The sequence below is a fragment of the Lepus europaeus genome, chromosome 1 (genome assembly GCF_033115175.1).
Source record: "Lepus europaeus isolate LE1 chromosome 1, mLepTim1.pri, whole genome shotgun sequence".
Classification (NCBI taxonomy): Eukaryota; Metazoa; Chordata; class Mammalia; order Lagomorpha; family Leporidae; genus Lepus; species Lepus europaeus.
This window is the reverse complement of record NC_084827.1, coordinates 62,350,935-62,374,187: the sequence shown is the minus strand read 5'-3', so window position 1 is coordinate 62,374,187 and position 23,253 is coordinate 62,350,935. Positions and strand designations below refer to the sequence as shown.

Sequence of the window (23,253 nt, the reverse complement as noted above, 5' to 3'; positions counted from 1 at the left end):
TTGAACCGGCACTCTGATATGGGATGATGCATCCTAAGCGGCAGCTTAACCCACTACACCGTAATGCCCATTCCTTTCATGTTTGGTTTTGCTTTTTCATTGTCATGGTGCCAGCTGAGGTCATCAGTACATTGAAACTAGATTGACAGGGTGGCAACAGATTGTTCTGCCATTCCTCTAGTTTGAGTTGTACATCAAAGCTGGGACTGATCACTCCAAACTTGTTTAACCTTCTTGTGAGGTAGACAACACTTCCAGCTCTGTGATAATGAGTGATTTCAAATTTGCCAAGGTTGGGGCCAGTGCTGTGGTGTAGTGGGTAAAGCCACTGCCTACAGTGCTGGCATCCCATGTGGGCGCCACTTTGAGTCCCTGCTGCTCCACTTCCCATCCAGCTCTCTGCTATGACTTGGGAAAGCAATAGAGGATAGCCCAAGTGCTGGGGTCCCTGTACCCATGTGGGAGACCTAGAGCAAACTCCTGCTGCTAGCTTAGGATAGGCACAGCTCTGGCTTTTGGTGGCCATCTGGAGAGTGAACCAGTGGATGGAAGACATCTCTTTCCCTGCCTCTGCTCTCTGTAACTTTGCATTTCAAATAAATAAGTAAATCTTTAAAAAAAGAATACTCACCAAGGTCACTGCTTCATTATAACACTTGGAAACCTGACAGTGACTTTGGAGCATGGCCTAATCTAGAGAGCATTTGTCAGGACATTTGTGTGCACTGTTGCGGTGGCACAGAAACATGGTGGTTTTGGTGTCCTATCCAAGGGAGCTTTGCCTTTCCCAAGGTTATGAGTGTATTTCCTATATTGAATAAAATTTGCAATTGGTTAAGCAGTTGATTTTCTCAACGAAGAATATGAATTATGATCTGAGTATAAATATAAATATGAGTTTGACTTTTTGGTTAGAATAGCTATAACCTTTAGGTAGTTTTAATAAAACTAACTTTTAGTAACTGTGTTGAACCTTAACTATTTAGTAAAGGATGTTTCAAGTTACAAAATGGGCATGTTTCATTTATGAAACTTTTTTCCACTTTATTTTTAGATATTTAATTAACTTTCAGTTCATCATATCCTAATAAGCACTGTTCTTTGAAATCCAGACTGACTTGTTTGAAAGGATATACCTAAACTGTTTTGTTGTAAGGCAATTAAAAGGCATTATAGATTGCAGATACACTGAGGAACCAATTAGATTTTTTAGGCCAATGTGTATAGTAGAACTAGAAACTGAAAACTACTGTTCCAGAATCAGGAGGCTCTCTGAAACTTAAGCTTGTCATTTCCTCTTGCTATTGACAGATTTAAGAAATAGACAGGACCAACCAAATCTTTAGGCTGGTCCATTTTGGAATGGTTGTCTTTTTCTGTTAAATGCCTTATCTTCAGTTTGGTTGTTAAACCAGGTTTAAAAATGAGCTAAAAGAAATTTTGGATAAGTTTTAAAAAATATTTATTTATTTATTTATTTGAAACGCAGATTACAGAGAGGCAGAGGCAGGGAGAGAAAGAAGGGTCTTCCATCCGCTGTTCACTCTTCAAATGGTTGTAATGGTCGGAGCTGGGCCAGTCTGAAGCCAGGGTCCTGAAGCTTCTTCTGGTTTTCCACGTGGGTGCAGGGCCCAGGGCCATAGCAGAGAGCTGGATTGGAAGTGGAGCAGCTGGGATTCAAGTCAGCAATGATATGTAATGCCAGCACTGCAGGTGGCAGCTTAACCTGCTATGCCTTAATAGCACTTTCCATGAAATTAAAAAAATATATATTTTTATTTCAGAAGGCAGTCAGAAAAAGAAACAGAGACAGAGATCTTCCATCTACTGATTAGCTATCTAAATGCTTTCAGAAAGCTGGAGCTGGCCATACAGAGCCCAGAATTCAATCATGTCGGTGGCAGAGACCCAAATACTTTATTCATTTGCTGCCTCCGAGAATGCGCTTTAGTAGGAGGCTGGAATTGGAAGTGGAGCTGCACTCTGACTTGGGATTCACGTGTCCCAAGCAGGATATTGACATCTGGGCCCAATGCCCACCTTTAGTTTTAGCCTTTAAATCTGTCAGATAATCATGGAATTTGGCAGGATTTTTCTTGGTAGGTTTTATGTGTGTTGTGTATGTATATATATATATATACACTAAGTGTGTAGCTCAGTGTTTTCCTTATATTTTGTATCAGATATTCAAATTGTTGATATCAGGGAATTTTTCTCACCTATATTTTCTACCCACAGTGCTCATTTCCAACTATCTTTTTCTTTTCACTTTACTTTTGTGTCTAGAGTACACTTTCCTGATTTTACATTTCAACATATCTATAATACTGTTGTTAGTATTTTTTAGGGCTGGTGTTGTGGCATAGTGGGTTGAGTGTTGGCATCCCATATGGGCATCGATTTGAGTCCCAGCTGCTGTAGTTTCAATCCAGCTCCCTGCTGGTAGCCTGGGAAAAGCAGTGAAGGATGACCCAAGAATTTGGGCTCCTGCCACCCATGTGGGAGACCTGGAAGAAGCTCCTGGCTACTGACTTTGGCTTGGCCCAGCTCCATCCATTGTGGCCATCTGGGGAATAAACCAGCAGATGAAGGATCTCTCTGGCTCTCCCTTTCTGTAATTCTTTCAAATCAATATATAAAGCTTTAAAAACAAATTAAAAAAAAAATCTATTTGAATGGTATGATGATAGAGGAAGGGAGAGATAGAGATCTTCAATCTATTGGTTCATTCCCCAAATGGCTTCAATAGCTGGGGCTCCAGAAACTCCATCTGAGTCTGCCATGTGGGTGGCAGGAGCCCAAATATTTTAGACCATGTATAGGAAGTGTATTTGCGTCTGTGTCTTTATTGTTTTTCACATACATTGCAATATTCTGTACACTGTGTGCTTTGCTTTTTACACTTGCAGTTCCTAATTAAAACTACCTCCTTCATAATTGTATGAGTATTTCATAATTGTGTGAGTATTTCATGATTTACTGTCACTGGACCTCTGTTTACAGATGTTGGGTCGTTTCTAGTTTTTTGTTATTAGTAGCTGCTTCATTGAGTAACTTGATGCATAAGTTGTATGAGTATGTAGCAATATGTGAAAGTGAAATTGCTTGGTCATACATAAGCGTTATCAGTGTATAATATGAATGTCTCATACCTCATCAGCACTTGAACTGTAATTTTTAAAAAATATTTATTTTATTTGAAAGGCAGTGTTAGAGGAGAGATAGAGGTATCTTTCATCTGCTGGTTCACTCAAATGGCCACAATGGCTGGGGCTGTGTCAGGCCAAAGCTAGGAGCCTGGAACTTCATCTGTGTTTTCCATGAGGGTGGCAGGAGCCCAGATACTTGGGCCATCCATCCTCCACTGCTTTCCCAGGCATGTTAATAGGGAGCTGAATGGGAAGTGGAATAGCTGAAACTCAAACCAGTGTTCATGGGATGCCAGCATTGCAAGCAGTAGTAATTTAACCCGCTATGCCTTAACACTGGCCCCCCAAATTTTTACTTTTTTGAGTGCTGTTGCTTCTCAGTAAGTGAGGAGGAGTCATTCCTCAGCATGAGTGACAAGGGAATTTAAAATTTATTTGTCCCTTTTGGTAATTTTCATGTTAGACATTTTTAATGCAGTAAAAATGTTATGCAGCTTGTTGCATGCTAATTATGCAAGGTGGGTTCTAAGAGGCAGTCAAAGTCCTGATCAGCGTAGGTCAAAAGGTCAGGTTTCAGTGTAAAAATAGTAGACTTGTAAAAAAAATTTGTCTTCTACCTGGGTTATTATAGATAACCTTATAAGTCCAGATAAAAGTTGGACAGTCAAAAACTGTAAAAGGTTTATTTGAGAGGCAGAGACAGGGACTGAAACAGAGATCCCAATTTTTGTCTTAATTGGTAGGCCAAACACCTGCCCCCCAGTTCCATTTTTACTAACACCTTTTGTTATATTTTTTAAAAATCAAACTGTAAGTTTTTGACCGAATTGTTTTCTTGCTTCTTACCCCTCCTTTACATTGCAGAAAATTTTAATCCACATATCTGGCATTATTCACTATTGCTCACCTTAGTGGTTTTTATACTTTTTGGATCCTTTTGGAATCTGACACGGACTGAATGTTTTGTTTCTAGAAAAAGTACAGGCCTGTGCTGTGGCGCAGTGTGTTAAAGCCCCAGCCTGCAGTACCGGCATCCCACACGAGCACCAGTTCAAGTCCCGGCTGCTCCACTTCCTACCCAGCTCTTTGCTGTGGCCTGGGAAAGCAGTAAAAGATGGCCCAAGTCCTTGGGCCCCTGCACCCTCGTGGGAGACCTGGAAGAAGCTCCTGGCTTCAGATCAGTGCAGCTCTGGCCATTGCAGCCAACTGGGGAGTGAAACATGTGGATGGAAGACCTGTCTCTCTGCCTTGCCTCTTTGAAACTCTTATCTTTCAAATGAATAAAATGAATCTTAAAAGAAAAAGTAAAAGTATCCATACTAGAATGCTGCATGCAGCTTTGGGATGGGAGGTGTGATTGAACTTCTTTTGCCATCTGTGTATCCACAGACTCCAGTTAAGGCTTCCTGCTTTGCATTTTAGGATCCAGCTTCAAAGTATGAATTCAAGTTTCCAGTTTCTTCCCCTGCTGCTGTTTATTTTTCTTACTCTGTGAATTGTTTTATCTTAAAATCTTTTTTTTTTTTTCCCCATGGCTCACTTAGTTAATCCTCTGCCTGTGGTGCTGGCATCCCATATAGGCACCAGATTTTAGTCCTGGTTGCTCCTCTTCCAGTCTAGCTCTCTGCTGTGGCCCGGAGGGCAGTGGAGGATGGCCCAAGTGCTTGGGCCTCTGCACCCACATGGGAGACCAGGAAGAAGCACCTGGCTCCTGACTTTGGATCGGCATAGCTCTGGCCGTAGCGGCCATTTTGGGGAGTGAACCAATGAAGGAAGACCTTTCTGTCTGTCTGTCTCTCTCACTGTCTAACTCTATCTGTCAAATAAATTAATAAAAAAAATCTTTTTTTCTTAAAAAATTATTTATTTGAATAAGTGACAGAAGGAGACAGAGCTCTCCATCTGTTGGTTCTCTGTCTAGATGACTAGTAGCTGGGGTTGGGCCAGGCTGAAGTCAAGAGCCAGGAACTCTTTTAGATTTCCCACATGGATGCTAGGGATCCAAGTACTTGAGTCGTAGTCCATTACTTTCCAGGTGTTTTAGCAGGAAATTGGATCTGGAATAGAGTAGCTGGGACTTGAACTGGCACTTTGATATAGTATGCTGGTGTTGCAAGCTGCAGCTTAACCCACTGTGCCAAAAAAGCCAGCCCCAGCACATTTTTTTTTTTTTTTTGGACAGGCAGAGTGGATAGTGAGAGAGAGAGAGAGAGAAAGGTCTTCCTTTTTGCCGTTGGTTCACCCTCCAATGGCCGCTGCGGCCAGCGCATCGCACTGATCTGAAGGCAGGAGCCAGGTGCTTCTCCTGGTCTCCCATGCTGGTGCAGGGCCCAAGGACTTGGGCCATCCTCCACTGCCTTCCCGGGCCATAGCAGAGAGCTGGCCTGGAAGAGGGGTAACTGGGATAGAATCCGGCGCCCCAACCAGGATTAGAACCCGGTGTGCTGGCGCTGCTAGGCGGAGGATTAGCCTGTTGAGCCACGGTGCCGGCCCCCAGCACATTTTAAAATGCAGAAAAAAGGGGCTGTCATTGTGGTACAGGGAATAAGCCATTTGCTGCTTATGACAATGGCATCTCTGCCAGTTCCAGCCCCAGCTGCTTTGCTTCCAGTCAAGCCCAAGTGCTTGAACCCCTACCACCCATATGGGACACTTGGATGGAGTTAATTGGTTCATGGCTGCAGCCTTGCCTAGCCCTGGCTGTTGTATCTAATTGCATTAGCCAGCTGGTGGAAGATCACTGCTCCTCACTACCCTCACCTGCCACCCTTGTTTCTCCCTCTGTCTCTGCTACTCTACCTTCTAAATAAATAAATAGGCTTTTTTTTTTCTTTTTCTTTTTTTCTTTTTTTTTTGACAGGCAGAGTGGACAGTAGAGGGAGACAGAAAGGTCTTCCTTTTTGCCGTTGGTTCACCCTCCAATGGCCGCCGCGGTAGGCGTGCTGCGGCCGGCGCACCACGCTGTTCCGATGGCAGGAGCCAGGTGCTTCTCCTGGTCTCCCATGGGGTGCAGGGCCCAAGAACTTGGGCCATCCTAGCCTGGAAGAGGGGCAACCGGGGCAGGATTGGTGCCCCGACCGGGACTAGAACCCGGTGTGCCGGCGCCGCAAGGCGGAGGATTAGCCTGTTAAGCCACGGCGCCGGCCGGCTTTTTTTTTTTTTAAACTGACAACAGATAACGCTACTCCTACCTCCTTATAAAAATGTTATCTATATTTGTTTTGGACAACTTGGAGAAACCCCAGGTATGAAGAAGATAAAAAGATTTTACCATAATTCCATGTTGAGCTTTTTCATGTGTTCCTTCCATTTTTTGCCTTTTACACATAAGTATACATTACTTTTAAAATAATCAGTTATCATGTACTTTCCATGTAACATTAGATCATATATAGCTTGTTGAAAAACTTTTCATTTTCATGGAATTTTATGATATGGATATGCTGAAGTTGTTTTCCTATAGTTGCTTATACCTGTGAACTGAAATGAAGGACCCTCTTGCAGAATAGAATTTTTTAGGTTGCCTACATTGATCTCTAATAACCTGTTAAATTGTAAGCTTTCTTTTTCTGTTTATTTATTTGAAAGGCAGAGAGTTACAGAGAGAAGGCAAGATGGAGAGATCTTTAATCTGCTGGTTCACTCCACAAATGGCTGTAATGGCTGTAAAAGACTGTAAATGCTGGTGTTGCAGGCGATAGCATTACCCACTACATGACAATGCTGGCCTCAAATCACAAGTTTTTAGTTCTGCATGTATTTCAATGATGTAATATTTATTTCAAAGTCACCATAAGTGGCATATCCATTGCATAATTTGTCTTTGTATTTTGTCATATATATATGTATTTATATAGGATGATGGGACATAGCTAGATTAAATCATTGGATGTTTCTGAATTTTATACGTATTCGAAGGCACTTCTGAAAAATTACAGCTAGTTGTAACATGGCTTAAAAATAGCAAAAATTTGAGATCGATTTTGTAGTGCACCAGGTTAACCTGCAGGTTGGGATACCTCTGTCCCATATTGGAATGCTGCTTCAAGTCAAGTCCTGGCTACTCTGCTTCCTATCTGGCTTCTTGCTACTTCATCCTGGGTGGCAGCAGATGATGGCTCGAGTGCTTTTGGCCTCTGTGGACTTTGTGGGAGACTGGATGGAATTCTGGCTCCTGGCTTCAGCTTGGCCTGTCCCTGGGCGTTATGGGTGTTTGGGGAGTGAATCAGAGGATGGGAGATCAGTACATTGAGCTCTCTTTCCCTCTCTTCTCCCCCACCCTGTCCCTCCCTCTGTCATTCTGCCTTTCAAGTAGATGAAAAATAAATTTTAAAAATAGCAGAAATTGGGGGTGGGCATTTAGTGGAGTGGTTAAGATGGCATGGAATACCCACATTCTATGTTAGAGTGCCCTGGTTTGAGTACCAGTCTCTCTGCCTCAGATCCAGCTTGCTGCTAATGTGCACCATAGGAAGCAGCAGGTAATAACTTGAGTGAGTCTCTGCCACCCATGTTGGAGCTTGAGTGTTTATCGCAGCGCTATGTATAGTAATCAGATATTTAACCAGCTTAGTTGTCCACCGGTGCGTGAATGGATAAAGAAAATGTGACATATATACACAATGAAGTATTATTCAAAATATGAAATTTTGTCACTTGCTACTACATGGATGGAACTGGAGGACATTAAGTGACATAAAATAGACACAGAAAGACAAATATTACATGTTTTTATATGTGGAAACTGTTGATCTCATGGAAATAAAGAATGGAATAGTGGTTATCAGAGCCTGGGAATGTGTTGGGGGTAAAGAGAAAGGATGGTTACTGGGTACAGAATGCAGCTGGATGGGAAGAGTAACATCTAATGTTCTATAGCAAGGTCAGGTAACCATGGTTGCAGTAGTTAATTTTTTTTTAAACATAGCTAGCAGAGAGGATTTTGAATGTTTCCAGCACAAATAAATTATTATTATTATTATTATTATTGTTATTTTTGAGTTAGAGTTAGACAGTGAGAGAGAGAGAGAAAGGTCTTTCTTTTTCTGTTGGTTCACTCCTCAAGTGGCCGCCATGGCTGGCGTGTTGCGGCCAGCGTGCTGCAGGTGCTTCCTCCTGGTCTCCCATGCGGGTGCAGGGCCCAAGGACCTGGGCCATCCTCCACTGCCCTCCCGGGCCACAGCAGAGAGCTGGACTGGAAGAGGAGCAACTGGGACAGAATCCGGTGCCCCAGTGAGCTGCAGCGCTGGCCAACAAATAAATTATGATATTCCAGTTGTCCTGATCTGACCATTACACACTATATCCTTATTGAAATGTCACACTGTACCCAATAAATATGTATCGTTTCTATGTGTCAACTAAAAATAAAAAGCCAAGGTTTTCTTGAAAGTCAAATAAAAGATTTTAAGTATATATTTACAAATTTTATGTGTTAAATGGTATTAAAGATCCTAAATCTTGTTCCCCCACTCTTGAGGTTGAAGAAACAAAGACCTAGTGATCACAGTTTTCTCTAGGATAGGAAAGTAATAGAGCCTCAAGTTCATGGTTATTTGCCCTCCATAGTTGCTCCCCATTCTGCACCCTAGCACCTAAAATAGTGGTAATTAGAGTGGTACAATTTTGTTCCATTTCTTGAATTTGCTTCTGAGATGTGGCTTGAAGAAGGGATTCTGTTGCTGAAGGAGATTGCAAAAGACTGGAGAGGGGCAGATGTTTGGCTTAGTGGTTAACATGCCTGGTAAGACACCTATGTCCCATGTTAGAGTGCCTGGATATGATGTCTACCTCCAGCTCCTGATTCCAGCTTCATGTTGAATCAGACCCTGGAAAGAGGGGATGGCTTAAGTAATTGACTCCTACCACCACCATGGGAAATCTGGATTGAGTTCCCAATTCCCAGCTTTGGTCTTGACCCAGCCTTGGGTCTGCCTGTCTTATGCTGTCCTATCCAGTTCTATTATTTTTTTCTTGTAAAATAGAAGGTACTGCCAACTCTAGTTAATTCTTATTATTTACAATACTTAGGTTCTGTGAAGTCTTCATGAATACTGAATTAATTTTTTTTCTAAAATTTTATTTTATTAATTTGAAAGGCAAAATTGGAGACACAAGAGAGAGAGAGCTCTTCCATCTTCTGGTTCACTCCCCAAATGGCAGCAACGGCTGGGACTGGACCATGCTGAAGCCAGGAGCTTCTTCCAGGTCTCCCACGCGGGTGCAAGAGCCCAAGCACTAGAGTCATCCTTCACTGCTTCCCCAGGCTCATTAGTAGGGAGCTGGATTGGAAGTAGAGCAGCTAGGACTCAAATGAGTGCCTATATGGGATACTGGCACTACAAGGAGCGGTTTAACCGCCATACCACAGCATCTGCTGCTGAATTAACAAATATTGAACTATTAGTCTTAAGGGAAATACAGGGTAAGATTGCCGTAGGTCTATGGTGATTGTAATTTTGTGAGCTGATCAATACAAAATCTTGTTTTGTGTGTGTTTCTGTTATTTTAAAAATATTTATTTAAGGCCGGCACCATGGCTCAATAGGCTATTCCTCCGCCTGCGGTGCCGGCACACCGGGTTCTAGTCCCAGTCGGGGTGCCAGATTCTGTCCCGGTTGCCCCTCTTCCGGGCCAGCTGTCTGCTGTGGCCAGGGAGTGCAGTGGAGGATGGCCCAAGTGCTTGGGCCCTGCACCCCATGGGAGACCAGGAGAAACACCTGGCTCCTGCCTTTGGATCAGTGCGGCGCGCCGGCTGCAGCGCGGCGGCTATTGGAGGGTGAACCAACGGCAAAAGAGACCTTTCTCTCTGTCTCTCTCACTGTCCAATCTGCCTGTCAAAAACAAAAACAAAAAAATATTTATTTATATATTTGAAAGGCAGAGTGACAGATTTTCTGTCGTTTACTATCCTGATGGCTCCCACAGGTAGGATTTGGCCAGGAACTCTTTCCAGTCTCTCACATGGTTGGCAAGAACTTGAGTACTTGAGCCATATTCTGCTGCTTCCCTGGAACATTAGCAGGTATCTGGGTTGGAAGTGGAGTAGCCAGACTCGGATCAGCACTCCAGTGTGGGATGGAGTGTTCCAAGCTGTGGCTTAGCTCACAGCACCACAGGACCCACCCCTGTGTTTCTATTTAAAGGCATATAAAGTTGATCTGCTAGAACTTAACTCATAGCCAACATTTTTGATTTTTTTAGTTTTTATTTTTTTAAAGATTTTATTTTTTTGAGAGGTAGAGTTACAGACAGTGAGAGGGAGAGACAGAGAGAAAGGTCTGCTTGTGCTGGTTCACTCCCCAAATGGCTACAATGGCTGGAGCTGCGCTTTTCTGAAGCCAGGAGCCAGGAGCTTCTTCTGGGTATCCAAGAGGGTGCAGGGGCCCAAGAACTTGGCCATTTCCTACTGCTTTTCCAGGCCATAGCAGAGAGCTGGATTGGAAGTAGAGCAATTGGATCTTGAACTGGTGCAGGTATGGGATGCCAGTGCTTCAGGCAGAGGATTAACCTGTACCACAGCACTGGCCCCAACATTTTTTATTTTTAATAAAACAACTTATTTGGGTTTTCTCTTTTTGATTTTTTAAAACTTTATTTATTTGAAAGAGTGACCTTGCATCTACTGGTTCATTCGCCAAATGGCCAGAACAGGGCTTCACAAGGCTGAACCGGAGCTGGAACTCCATCTGGGTCTTGCACAAAAGGTAGTAGAGGCCTTCCCAGTGCATCACCAGGGAGCTGGATCAGAAGCTGAGTAGCTGGAGCTAGAACTGGCCCTTCAAAATGGAATGCTGGCTTTGCAAGCAGTGACTTATCTGTTGTTCCACAGCACTTCCTACAGCCAGTAGTACTTAAAAAATTGAGAGAACTACTGATTCATTTCTCAGGTGTTAGGAGCTAGGAACTTAATCTAGGTTTTACATGTGGGTTGTAGGTACCAAACTATTTGAGCCATCACCTGCTGCCTCACACGAAGCTGAAAACAGAAGCAGAGCCACAACTAAAACCTGGGCACTCCCAGGTATTTCCATATGGGACATGCGTATCCCTAGTGACAACTTAATGGCTGTACCACAGGCCCTCCTCCCACCTTTTTCTTTTTTTTTAATTCCTTTTAAAAAAATTTATTTATTTACTTATTTATTTTAAATTCAGGATTCCATCATAACCTAGACTAGTTAATTCTCTTCTCCTGTATTATTCTAGTTTAAATTTCTAAACCAGTTGTCTCAGAATGTCCTGTACATTTTTGTATGCTGTAGCTTTGATTTTACTGTCTCACTATATTGTTTTAAACTAGAGATTTGCTGAGATGCGTTAACTAAATTGTCTCATTTTCATGTACTTCTCCCTGACAAGTATAACTGTCCTAGTGATTGGACCCATCAGTGTATCAGAACCTTTGGCATGAAAAGTTCTCATTATAGGGGAGGGTGGGAGTGGGCATTTGGCACAACAGATGGGATATTCCTTAGAGTGCCAACATCCTGTATTTGAGCGCTTCTTGCTGGGGGAATGAACCAGTAGATGGATTATCTCTGTGTCTCTACTTTTCAAATAAATAAAAATTTAAAAATCTGATAATTTACAATTCCTGTACAGATTGCATGTTCAGTCAGTCTCTAGGTTAGTGTCATATAGTTTGGGAGGAGACAGTACTTCTGAGGTACATGTGAAAGGGTATCCATCCTTTAGGCAGATGTATTTGTATTTTTATTACACAAAATATATTTATACATAAAGAAATCAGAAGCACAACACTACTTATTTGCTGGAAAAGTACATTTTGTTTTCCTTGTTTTTTTAAAAAAATCAACATTCACCAGAGCTGTAGGAAATTAAATTGAACCTTTAAAAGGTATCGCATACGGACATAGTTGGGATTATAGACAATAAACTCATTGTAGTTGAGAGTATAACCCTCTGGATTCAGAATTCCTGTGTCACTTGCTGGTCCTAATGACATTGTACTCCTACTCAGGGTGATGGGGGAGGTGGGACTGGGAGCCATCTTGCCTAGTCCCTTGGTGCTGTGTTTGCCCTGAAGTAGTCCTGCTTTAGGATTGGCCTCTAGTAATTCATTACAGTGCCTGAGAGCTACCTCTGATAAGAGCAGCAGTCGTATATTAGGCGAGAGGCAAAGCAGTAATTGGCACTTTTGGAAGACATGTCAGCAAAATAGATTCCTTTCCCAAACATGTAACCTGTGATGGGAGCTTCAGGAGGGGCAGTTCGAAGCCCATGGCTCAGGATTCCTATCCAGTTATTCAGCCTGGAACCATGCCACAGCAGCATCCTGTTATGAAGGTCCTCTCTGAAGGCTTCTTTCTCACCCTCCTTCTCTACTTCAAAAACATCCAGCAAGGTCATGGTATAGTCATTGTGTGTAGGAGTGTGGGTAGACTGTAGGTACTGAGAAATCACTTTGAACTCATAACTTTCAGGCTCTAGAGGGTGCAAGGAACAATGTAGGTTTCTATAGTGTTGGTTCAATGAGGCAGATGTATTTCTTATTTAAAATAAACTGTAGTTAAAAATATCTCAAATATACTTGGGGCCGGTGCTGTGGCTCAGTAGGTTAATCCTCCGCCTGTGGCACCAGCATCCCATATGGGCACCGGTTCTATTCCTGGCTGCCCCTCCTCCGATCCAGCTCTCTGCTATGGCCTGGGAAAGCAGTAGTAGATGACCCAAGTCCTTGGGCCCCTGCACCCACGTGGGAAACCCAGAAGAAGCTCCTGGCTCCTGGCTTTGGATCGGTGCAGCTCCGGCCGTTGCAGCCATTTGGGGAGTGAACCAGCGGACGAAAGACCTTTCTCTCTGTCTCTCCTTCTCACTGTCTGTAACTCTACCTCTCAAATAAATAAATAAAAAAAAAATCTCTAATACACTAAAGATACTTATCTCCTTATTTCGTACTTTTAAAAAATATTTATGTTGAAGCTGATTGTCAGTTCTCTAGAAATATCTTCGGCTGAATCTCTGTTTGGAAGGACCCTTATCACATATGGGATACATGCTGTTTTTCACTTTACAGAACTTCCAACTAAAACTGCCCTGTATTTTTGGTTGAAAACTTAAGCCGATATAGAATTAGCAACTGAATTTATATTCTACTTGAAGGGCTGAGTTATGGAGGCAGAGGCAGGAGAGGTCTCCCATCCGATGGTTCACTCCTCAAATGGCTTCAACAGCTAGAGCTGGGCCGATCTGAAGCCAAGAGCCTGGAGCTTTTTCCAGATCTTCCACGTGAGTGCAGGGGCCCAAGAACTTGAGCCATTTTGAAATGCTTTCCCAGGCCATAGCAGAGAGCTGCATCAGACGTGGAGCAGCCAGGACTCGAACTGAGCCCATGTGGGATGCTGGCACTTCGGCAGCAGCTTTACCTGCTCCGACACAGCGTCAGCCCCCAAACTAGTTTCTTTTTTCTTTTCTTTTTTGAATTGGAATTATGAATTTATTTTTATTAGGATGCAAGGATGAATGATACATTAGCATTTTGGTGATAAAGAATCCACTTGACCCACTATGGCAGGAGACAGTGCCATGTGTCCATTGAAGACGGCCCTGTTCACCAGAGAGGATGTTTCCTTGAATTCCACCAGCTGCACTGCAGCTTCCAGCCAGGTCTCCATGATTTTCCCAGAATCCTTCATTCCAGCATAATCTAACCCTCTGTTACTCCTGACTCCTTCAAGAACTAGGTCAGCTTCCTTGTCTCATTCACCCAGCTGCTTGTGGAATCTCATGTCACCCTCAGGGTTGAGAACACAGTGTCACATCAAAAGCAAACATCAGGGGTACATTAGTATATAGTGCTTTGACATAAACCTAACAACCTCAGAGGATGCTTTCTTCTCAACCAGTACACATTCCCCTAGAGAGCAAAACAAGCCTCTCACTCATTTTAACATGTACGGGATGATTCTGTATGCCAGGCACAAGGGACGTAATGTGACTGTTGTTATCTAGTCATGAAGAGAGATAATGTTGGAATCCCTATTGAGTTAGAATTATTATACTATATATGCATGATACCCTGCACACAGTAGGAGGTTAAAGCATGAAAGGAACCCGATCTCTATCTTGGCACAGTCAGGTTTCTCCTGCTCTTCCTGCCTTTGAATGCTGCTGCCCTCTGTTTGGGGTATTACTTCCTTATTCGCTAGGGAAGGTAAAAGGATGGCAGAGAGAAAGGGTGGGAAAGGAGATGGGGAGAAACAATCCTGGAAACAAAACCAAAATACAAAAGTCCAGAGACCAGATTTAATACTACAATATTTTATAATAGAAAGCAGCTGAAAATGCTACACACTAACACAGACACCATGATACCCAGCCTCAGCCCTCAGGGGGAGGAGTCAGCGTGGAGGGCATGGGGGAGATCACAGGTTTACACTGAGAGCCTTTCAGTGGATTGCTGAATGGAGTGAATCTGCAGCTTCAGTTGTGACCCTTCTTTGATGGTGATGGAACAGGTGATGACAGCCCGCCCCAGGGCCTACTTGGAGCGCACAACCACATTAGGGCACTTTCTTGTCTTCAAACCGCAGCGGGTGGTGCAAGATGATGTCCAGGGGCTCAGGGACTGCTGCCATCACAGTGAACTCAGAGATGCCCCAGTTGAGGGTCTTGGTGGCTCCATTGGCCCCTTTCCAAAGCTGCTTGTAATTACACGACTGCTGAACCAGGTCTAGTAGCTTCTTGGTGAGGTGGACAACCATAAAGGGGCAGGCTTTTGGATTTACATGAACTTCAGTCATGGCTGCGGCTCTGCGGGCTCGCCACTCTCGAAGAACAACCAGTGTCAGAGCCAAAACTAGTTTCTTAAAACTTAGTTCTGGGCCAGCACCATGGCTTAACAGGCTAATCCTACGCCTAGCGGCGCCGGCACACCGGGTTCTAGTTCCGGTAAGGGCGCTGGATTCTATCCCGGTTGCCCCTCTTCCAGGCCAGCTCTCTGCTATGGCCCGGGAGTGCAGTGGAGGATGGCCCAAGTGCTTGGGCCCTGCACCCCATGGGAGACCAGGAGAAGCACCTGGCTCCTGGCTTCGGATCGGCGTGGTGCGCCGGCCGCAGCACGCCAGCTGCGGCAGCCATTGGAGGGTGAACCAACGGCAAACGAAGACCTTTCTCTCTCTCTCTCTCTCACTGTCCACTCTGCCTGTCAAAAAATAAATAATAAAAGATATTAGTAAGGCAGTATGAATGGTTCTCTGCCTCCAAATTTGATGACTTGGGAGAAAGTGAGCAATTTTTTCAAAGATTCAAACTACCAGAACTCATTCAGGAATAGGAACCTTGAGTAGTCTTGTTATCTATCAAAAAATTGAATTCATGGTTTGAACCTTCCAGAGGAAGCTTGAGGTCCACATGGTTTCACTGGTGAATTTTTTTTTTTTATTTTTATTTTTTTTGACAGGCAGAGTGGACAGTGAGAGAGAGAGACAGAGAGAAAGGTCTTCCTTTGCCGTTGGTTCACCCTCCGATGGCCGCTGCGGCCGGCGCGCTGCAGCCTGCGCACTGCGCTGATCCGAAGCCAGGAGCCAGGAGCCAGGTGCCTCTCCCTACATGCAGGTGTAGGGCCCAAGGACTTGGGCCATCCTCCACTGCACTCCCGGGCCACAGCAGAGATCTGGCCTGGAAGAGGGGCAACCGGGATAGAATCCGGCGCCCCGACCGAGACTAGAACCCGGTGTGCTGGTGCCGCAAGGCGGAGGATTAGCCTAGTGAGCCAAGGCGCCGGCCTCACTGGTGAATTCTACCCAACATTTCTAGAGGATAATAGTACCAATTCTACATAGTCCAGGAAATACTGGAGGAGTGAGCTCTTCCAGCTCATTTTTGAGGCTTGATGTAAACCAAATAAAGATATAACAAGAAAACCACATCAGTATCCCTCCGAAACATAGATGTTAAAGTCAAAACAAAATATTAGTAACTTCAATCTAGCAATATACAAAAGTACAATACATCAGAACCCAAGGGGTGGGACTGGCGCTGTGGCATAGTGGGTAAAGCCGCCGCCTGCAGTGCCAGCATCCCATATGGGCACTGGTTCAAGACCCAGCTGCTCCATTTCTGATGCAGCTCTCTGCTACGGCCTGGGAAAGCAGTAGAAGATGACCCCAGTGCTTGGGCCCCTGCATCCATGTGGGAGACCCAAAAGAAGCTCCTGGCTCCTGGCTTCAGATCAGCACAGCTCCAGCCATTGCCCAGTTGGCTAACTGGGGAGTGAACCAGCAGATGGCAGACCTCTCTCTGCCTCTCCTTCTCTCTTTGTGTAACTCTGACTTTCAAGTAAATAAATAATATTTAAAAAAAAACAAAGAACCCAAGGGGTTTATGCTAGAAATATAAAGCTGGTTCAACATTTGAAAATCAACATGGATAATTTACTCTAATAATAGACTAAGAAAAAAACCACATCATCATCTCTGTAGATGGAGAATAAATATAATCTTGTGCTGTATAACAACATTTCAGTTATTGTAGACTGCGTATGTAATGTCATTTTTTGAGGGAATGATAAGCTGTTAAAAGTGATAAGAATAAGCAAAGGAACACATTGATAAATTGATAATGCTGCCTTTTTTTTTTTTTTTTAAGATTTATTTATTTACTTGAAAGAGTTAGAGATGGAAAGACAGAGAGACAGGTCTTCTATATGCTGGTTCACTCCCCAGAGGTTTGTAACAGCCAGGGCTGGGCCAGGCTGAAGCCAGAATCCAGGAGCCATCTGGGTCTCCTGCATGGGTGGAAGGGACCCAAGTACTTGGGCCATCTTTTGCTGCTTTCCCAGGTCAGTAGCAGGGAGCTATATCAGAAGTGGATCAGGGGGCTGGCACTGTGGTGTAGTGAGTAAAGCTGTAGCCTGCAGTGCCAGCATCTTATATGGGCGCTGATTTGAGACCTGGCTGCTCCTCTTCCCATCCAGCTTTCTGCTATGGCCTGGGAAAGCAGTGGAAGATGGCCCAAGTCCTTAGGCTCTTGCACCTGCGTGGGAGACCCAGAGGAAGCTCCTGGCTCCTGGCTTCAGATTGGCGCAGCTCTGGCTTTGGGGCCATCTGGGGAGTAAACTTGCAGATGGAAGACCTCTGTCTCTTGCCTCTGGCTCTCTGTAACTCTGCCAACTCTGCCTTTCAAAAAATAAATTAATAAAAAAAAAATGTGGAGCATCTGGGATAGGAACTGACATCCATATTGGATGCCAGAATCTCAGGCTGTGGCTTTACCTGCTACACCACAACCCACCTCCCCCCTTAATGTTTATTTTTCATCACTTGAAAGGCAGAGGGACAGTGACAGAGACAGATCTTTGAACTGCTGATTCACTTCCAAATACCCACCATAGCTAGGACTGGGCCATGCCAAAGCTCGGAGTCTGGAACACCATCAGGGTCTTCCACTTGGGTGGCAGGGACTCAGCCACTTGAGCCATCATCTGCTGCAATAAGCTGGATTGGAAGCAGAGCAGCCAGGTCTTGAAATAGCATTGTGGGGCCAGTGCTGTGGTGCACCGGGTTAACGCCCTGGCCTGAAGCGCTGGCATCCCATATGGGCGCCGGTTCTAGTCTTCTGATCCAGCTCTCTGCTATGGCCTGGGAGAGCAGTAGAAGGTGGCCCAAGTCCTTGGGCCCCTGCACCCATGTGGGAGACCTGAAGGAAGCTCCTGGCTCCTGGCTTCGGATTGGCACAGCCCCGGCCGTTGTGGCCATCTGGGGAGTGAACCAACAGGTGGAAGACCTCTTCTCTGTCTCAAACTCTTTGTAACTCTGTCTTTCAAAATAAATAAAATAAATCTTTTTCTAAAAAAAGAAATGGCATTTATGATGTGGCATGTGGGAATCCCAAGAGGTGTGACTTAACTTGCTGTACCACAGTGTACACCTTATGTCTTGTATCTTTTCTCTCCCTTCACCGCCCCCCCCCCCCCCCCCCCCGCCCCTTAAGGGTTATTTGAAAGGCAAAATGACAGGGAGAAACCCACACATAGAGAATAAGAGAGAGAGAGAGAGAGAGAGATATCTTCCATTCACTGGTTCACTCCTCAAATGTCAACAGCCAGATCTGGGTCAGGCTGAAGCCAGGAACTTCATCTAGGTCTCCTTGGACTATCCCCTTTTACCCTCCCAGATGCATTCACAGGAAGCTGGGTCAAGCAGAGTAGTTGAGACTCAAACTGACACTCTTGAGGCGTCACAGGTGTCAGCCTAACCTGCTGTGCCACAACACTGATCTCACATTCTGTATCTTGATTGTGATTTTTCATTGATTCTGTGTATTTGTCAAAATGCAAAAATGTATACCAAAATGTGAATGTCTTTGCATACAACTTTAAAGTGAATTTAATCAAGTCCATGAGAAGCCAAGCCACAGAGTGGGAGAAAATGTATCTTATAAGGACTGATTTGCAAAATATACCAAAAACTCTTAAAACAGGAAGAAAAGGAACAGTTTGATTAAAAATGGACAAAAGGGGACCGCCACTATGGTGTAATGGATGAAGATGCCGTCCGCTGGGTTGGCATCCCATATGGGCGCCAGTTTGAGTACCGGCCACTCCACTTCCAATCCGGCTCTCTGCTTTCTTGTGGGAAAGCAGTAGAAGATGGGAAAAGCAGTAGAAGATGGCCCAAGTGCTTGGGCCTCTGCATCCACGTGGGAGACCTGGAAGGAGCTCCTGGCTCCTGGTTCCAGATTGGCCCAGCTCCATTGTGGCCATCTGGCGATTGAACCAGCAGATGGAACCCCTTTCTCTTTCTGCCTCTGTCTCTCAGTAACTCTTTCAAGTAAATAAATAAAAATATTTAAAAAAATATTATAAAAAATGCTCAGATGTGAAATAAACATGAAAAGGTACCTAGTATCAAACATTAGAAAACTGCAAAGAGAAAACAGCAAATACCACTACATGTCTGTTAAGAATGACTAAAATCTAAAGTGCTGACCATTCCAAATTCTGTCAAAGCTATGGAGCCCAGGAACACTCAACTCATTGTTGGTGTGAATACAGAATAGAACATTTTGGAGTATAGTACAGCAACTTTGACAGTTTCTTACAAAACTAAACTTACTCTAATGATATAATCCAGCCACAGTGCTGCTTTTTTTTTTTTTTTAAAGTGTGTGTATGTGTGTATGTGAGACAAAGAAATAGGTGAATCTTCATCTGCTGGTTTACTCCCCATTGTACCTGACCAAATCCAGGAGCCTGGAACTCAGTTCAGGTCTCAAATTGGGTGTCAGAGGCCCAAGTATTTGGTCCATATTCTGCCTTCCCAGTCACATAAGCAGGCAGCTGGATGGGAAGCAGAGCTAAGACTCAAACCGGCCCTCTGATATGAGATATCAGGATTGCAAGTGGTGACTTAACCCACAACACTGGCTGTTTGTGTGTGTGTTTAAAGACTTATTTGAAAGAGTTAGAGAGGTAGAGACAGAGAGAGAAAGGTTTTCCACCTGCTGGTTTACTCCCAAATGACCGTAATGGACAAAGCTGAGCTGATCAGAAACTTTTGGGTCTCCCACGTGGGTGCAGGGACACAAGGACTTGGGCCATTCTCCACTGCTTTCCCAGGTGCATTAGTAGGGAGATGGATTGGCAGAGGGGCAGCTGGGACTCGAGCCGACACCCATATGGGATGCTAGCACTGCAGGCTGTGTCTTTAACCCGCTGCACCACAACGCTGGCCCCTGGTCGTGGTATTTAACACAATGAGTTAAAAATCAGGATTTTAATGTAAATACAGAAAGCTTACCGTTATGATTTCAAATGACATTGTTAATATTTAATAAACTAGCACTTGTTACATTTTATTGCAGTATCAAAGAATATTCACAGTTATCTGAAAATGTTGTTAAAATATATATCTGAATAGATCCAGATATTTTTCTTTTCTAGGATTTATTTATTTATTTGAAAGAGAGAGAAAGGGAGAGAGATCTTCCATCTGCTGGTTCACTCCCCAAATGGCTGCAATGGCCAGAGCTGGGTGGATCAGAAACCAGGAGCTAGGAATTTCTTCTGGGTTTCCCATGTGGGTCCAGGGGCTAGGTATTTGGGCCATCTTTTGCTGCTTTCCCAGGAGCATTAGCAGAGAGCTGGATCAGAAGTGGAGCAGCTAAGACATGAACTGGCACCCATAGGGGATGCCGGCATTGCAGGCAGCAGCTTTACCCACTAAGCCATGGTGCCAGCCTTGCAGATATTTTTCATAATACTTCTCATATCCTTATAACCCAAATTTCTTATCACAGCAGATTGGATGGAGAAGCAGATAAGAGAATCCAGGTATTTTCACTTTAGCTAGACGTTAAAAAGACTTTCAAAAATGTAAAAAAACAGTGCTTCTCATTAATTAGTGAACTTAATATTTGAAAATGATTTAATATTAAAACATTTTTAAATTTAAAGTTGTATATTTGAAAAGTTGAGATAGAGATTGTTCATTCCCTAAGTGCCTACAAAAATGGGTAACTGGGCCAGGTGACAGCCAGGAACCAGGAACTCAAATTAGGTGTTGCAGTGGATGTCAAGAGCCCAGGCAACTTGAATTATCACTGATTACCTCCCATGGTGCTCTTTAGCAACAAGTGTAATTGAAAGCTGAGGTGCTATGACTTGAACCAGACACAGGATGTGGATGTCCAAAGTGGTGTCTTTACTGCTGCACCAAGTGCCCCATCCCAAAATTTCTGTTGTCATTTCTGTCACTTACAAATACCACAATAGGATTATAGTGGTTCTCTCTATCACTTTTAACTTTTTAACTTTTCAACTATCATTTATGTAATATCGGGTGGCTATTATAAAAAGTTATTTTGTGAGTAGTTGGGACCAGACACAGATTATAGTGGTTATGACAGCATCCCATGCCTGAGTGCTGGGTTGAATCCTGGCTATTCTGATCCAGCTTCCTGTTTGGAAAGGCTACACATGGTGGCTCACGTACTTGGGCCCTTGTCACCACGTGGGAGACCGGGATGAAGCTTCTGGCTTCAGCCTGGCTCAGACCTGGCTGTTGTAACTGTTGGGGAGTAAAACAGTGAATGGCAGACCTTTTTTCTTTCCTTCTCTGTTGCTTTCTTCCTGATAGATAGATTGTTTAGATAGATAGAGCTGGTAAAGTAGGAACCACAAAGACATAAGACTGTGGTAGAATTAGAAGTCGTATTTTAGTGAATTGGAATGCTGTACTTTATGCGGTACATAATGTAAACTAGGTCCTTGATAAAATCGTATGGTTTCTTGAAACACTGGAGATTTGTGTAGAGGAAAAAAAAATGATGGAGTCACAGTTTCAAGTATGTTTTTATACTTAGCAGTTTGCTTCTGTTATTCTGTTAAATCTTTTAGAAAATATTTTTCTCTATATAACAATGGGACTATTCAAAAGACTGTTATAATAGCATTGCTTGCTTTTTTTTGCATTTCTTTTTTCTTTTTTTTCAAAACTTTTTTTTTTTTTTTAAATTTGACAGGTAGAGTTATAGACAGTGAAAGAGACAGAAAGGTCTTCCTTCCATTGGTTCAATCCCTAAATGGCCGCTACGGCTGGTGCAGTGCTGATCCGAAGCTAGGGGACAGGTGCTTCCTCCTGGTCTCCCATGCAGGTGCAGGGGCCCAAGCACTTGGGCCATCCTCCACTGCCCTCCTGGGCCACAGCAGAGAGCTGGACTGCAAGAGGAGCAACCGGGACTTGAACCCGGTGCCCATGTGGGGTGCCGGCGCTGCAGGCGGAGGATTAATCAAGTGAGCCACGGCACTGGCCCTCCATTTATTAATTAATTAATTATTATCTATCGTCGGCCCTGCATCTATCTGTCTATTTATTTATGTGAAAGGCAAAATTATTGAAGGGAGGGAGGGAGGGAGGGAGAGAGAGAGAGAGAGAGAGAGAGAGCGAGATCGAGATCCTTCATCTGCTGTTCATTCCCCAAATGGCTGCAATGGCCTGTGCTGGATCAGGCTGAGATCAGTAGCCAGGAACTTCATCTGGGTCTCCCATATGGGTGACGGGGCCTAAGCAGTTGGGCCAGCTTCTGCTGCTTTCCCAGACACATTAGCAGGGAGCTGGACTGGAAGTGAAACAGTGGACACTCAAATTGATGTCCATTTGGGATGCTGGCGTTGTAGGCAAATAGCTTAACTCCCCATGCCACAACGTAGGCACCTGCATTTGACTTTGATTATCATCCTCATCTTTGTACAGTTGATCCTTGATTTTACCTGCCTCTGTGTATTAGCGTAATCTGAAGTTTTAATGTAAATGGAATCATAATATGTGACTTTTTTGTCTCACTTCTTTTTCGTAGCAGATAGTTTCTATGTTTATCCATGTTGTGATTTCTTTCAGTACTTCCAATCATTCTATTTTTATAAGCTGAATCATTTTTTAAGATTTATTTTTATTTATTTGAAAGGTACAGTTACAAAGAGAGAATGAGAGAGAGAGAGAGAAAGAGAACACACTTCCATCTGCTGATTTACTCCCCAAATGGCCGTAATGGCTAGTGCTGGGCCACATCAAAACCAGGAGCCAGGAGCTCCTTCTAGGTCTCCCAGGTGGGCTATCCTCTGCTGCTTTCCTAGGCGCATCAGCAGGAAGCTGGATCAGAAGTAGAGCATCCAGGACTCCAACCAGTGCCCATTTGAGATGCCGGGATCACAGGTGCCAGCTTTACCTGCTACAACACAACACTGACACCAGGCTGGATAATTTTTAAGCACCTTTTTTTTTTTTTTTTAACCTTAATCTTGATTTTTTAAATGCTAAGTACCTTTTGATATGTATAGAAATCTTTATTCACATTTGCTATTAAGAAGAAACTACTATTAAAATAATTCTAATAAAATTAGAAATTTGATTATTGTAACATGAAAAAATAATAGTTTTACAGTATACTTTTCAAAGCTTCATTCTTTTGGGATTACTGACCTAGACATCTGAATTGAAGCTATTAATTTAAATCTGATGTTGAGACTTAGTTGGATTCATGTTAGCTTAGTGAACAGATTTTTCCACCAACCTCATTGACTCAAAAGCTTAGTGCCGGTGCGGGGTTTAAGCTATAACTTGGGATATTTGCATCCCATATT

The 23,253-nt window shown here is 43.7% G+C and overlaps 2 protein-coding genes and 1 pseudogene across 7 annotated transcripts in view; 1 reads left to right on the top strand and 2 right to left on the bottom strand.

Annotated features, from left to right (window-relative positions):
* WDR33 (WD repeat domain 33) overlaps positions 1-23,253 on the top strand; it is a 112,865-nt gene that overhangs the window by 13,939 nt on the left and 75,673 nt on the right. The window lies entirely within an intron of this gene.
* Positions 11,971-14,481, bottom strand: LOC133762773 (poly [ADP-ribose] polymerase 2-like; annotated as a pseudogene).
* Positions 14,545-14,914, bottom strand: LOC133765557 (NHP2-like protein 1). The gene is given in 2 exon segments (XM_062199112.1): positions 14,545-14,679; positions 14,681-14,914. Coding segments are annotated over 2 exon segments (369 nt in total).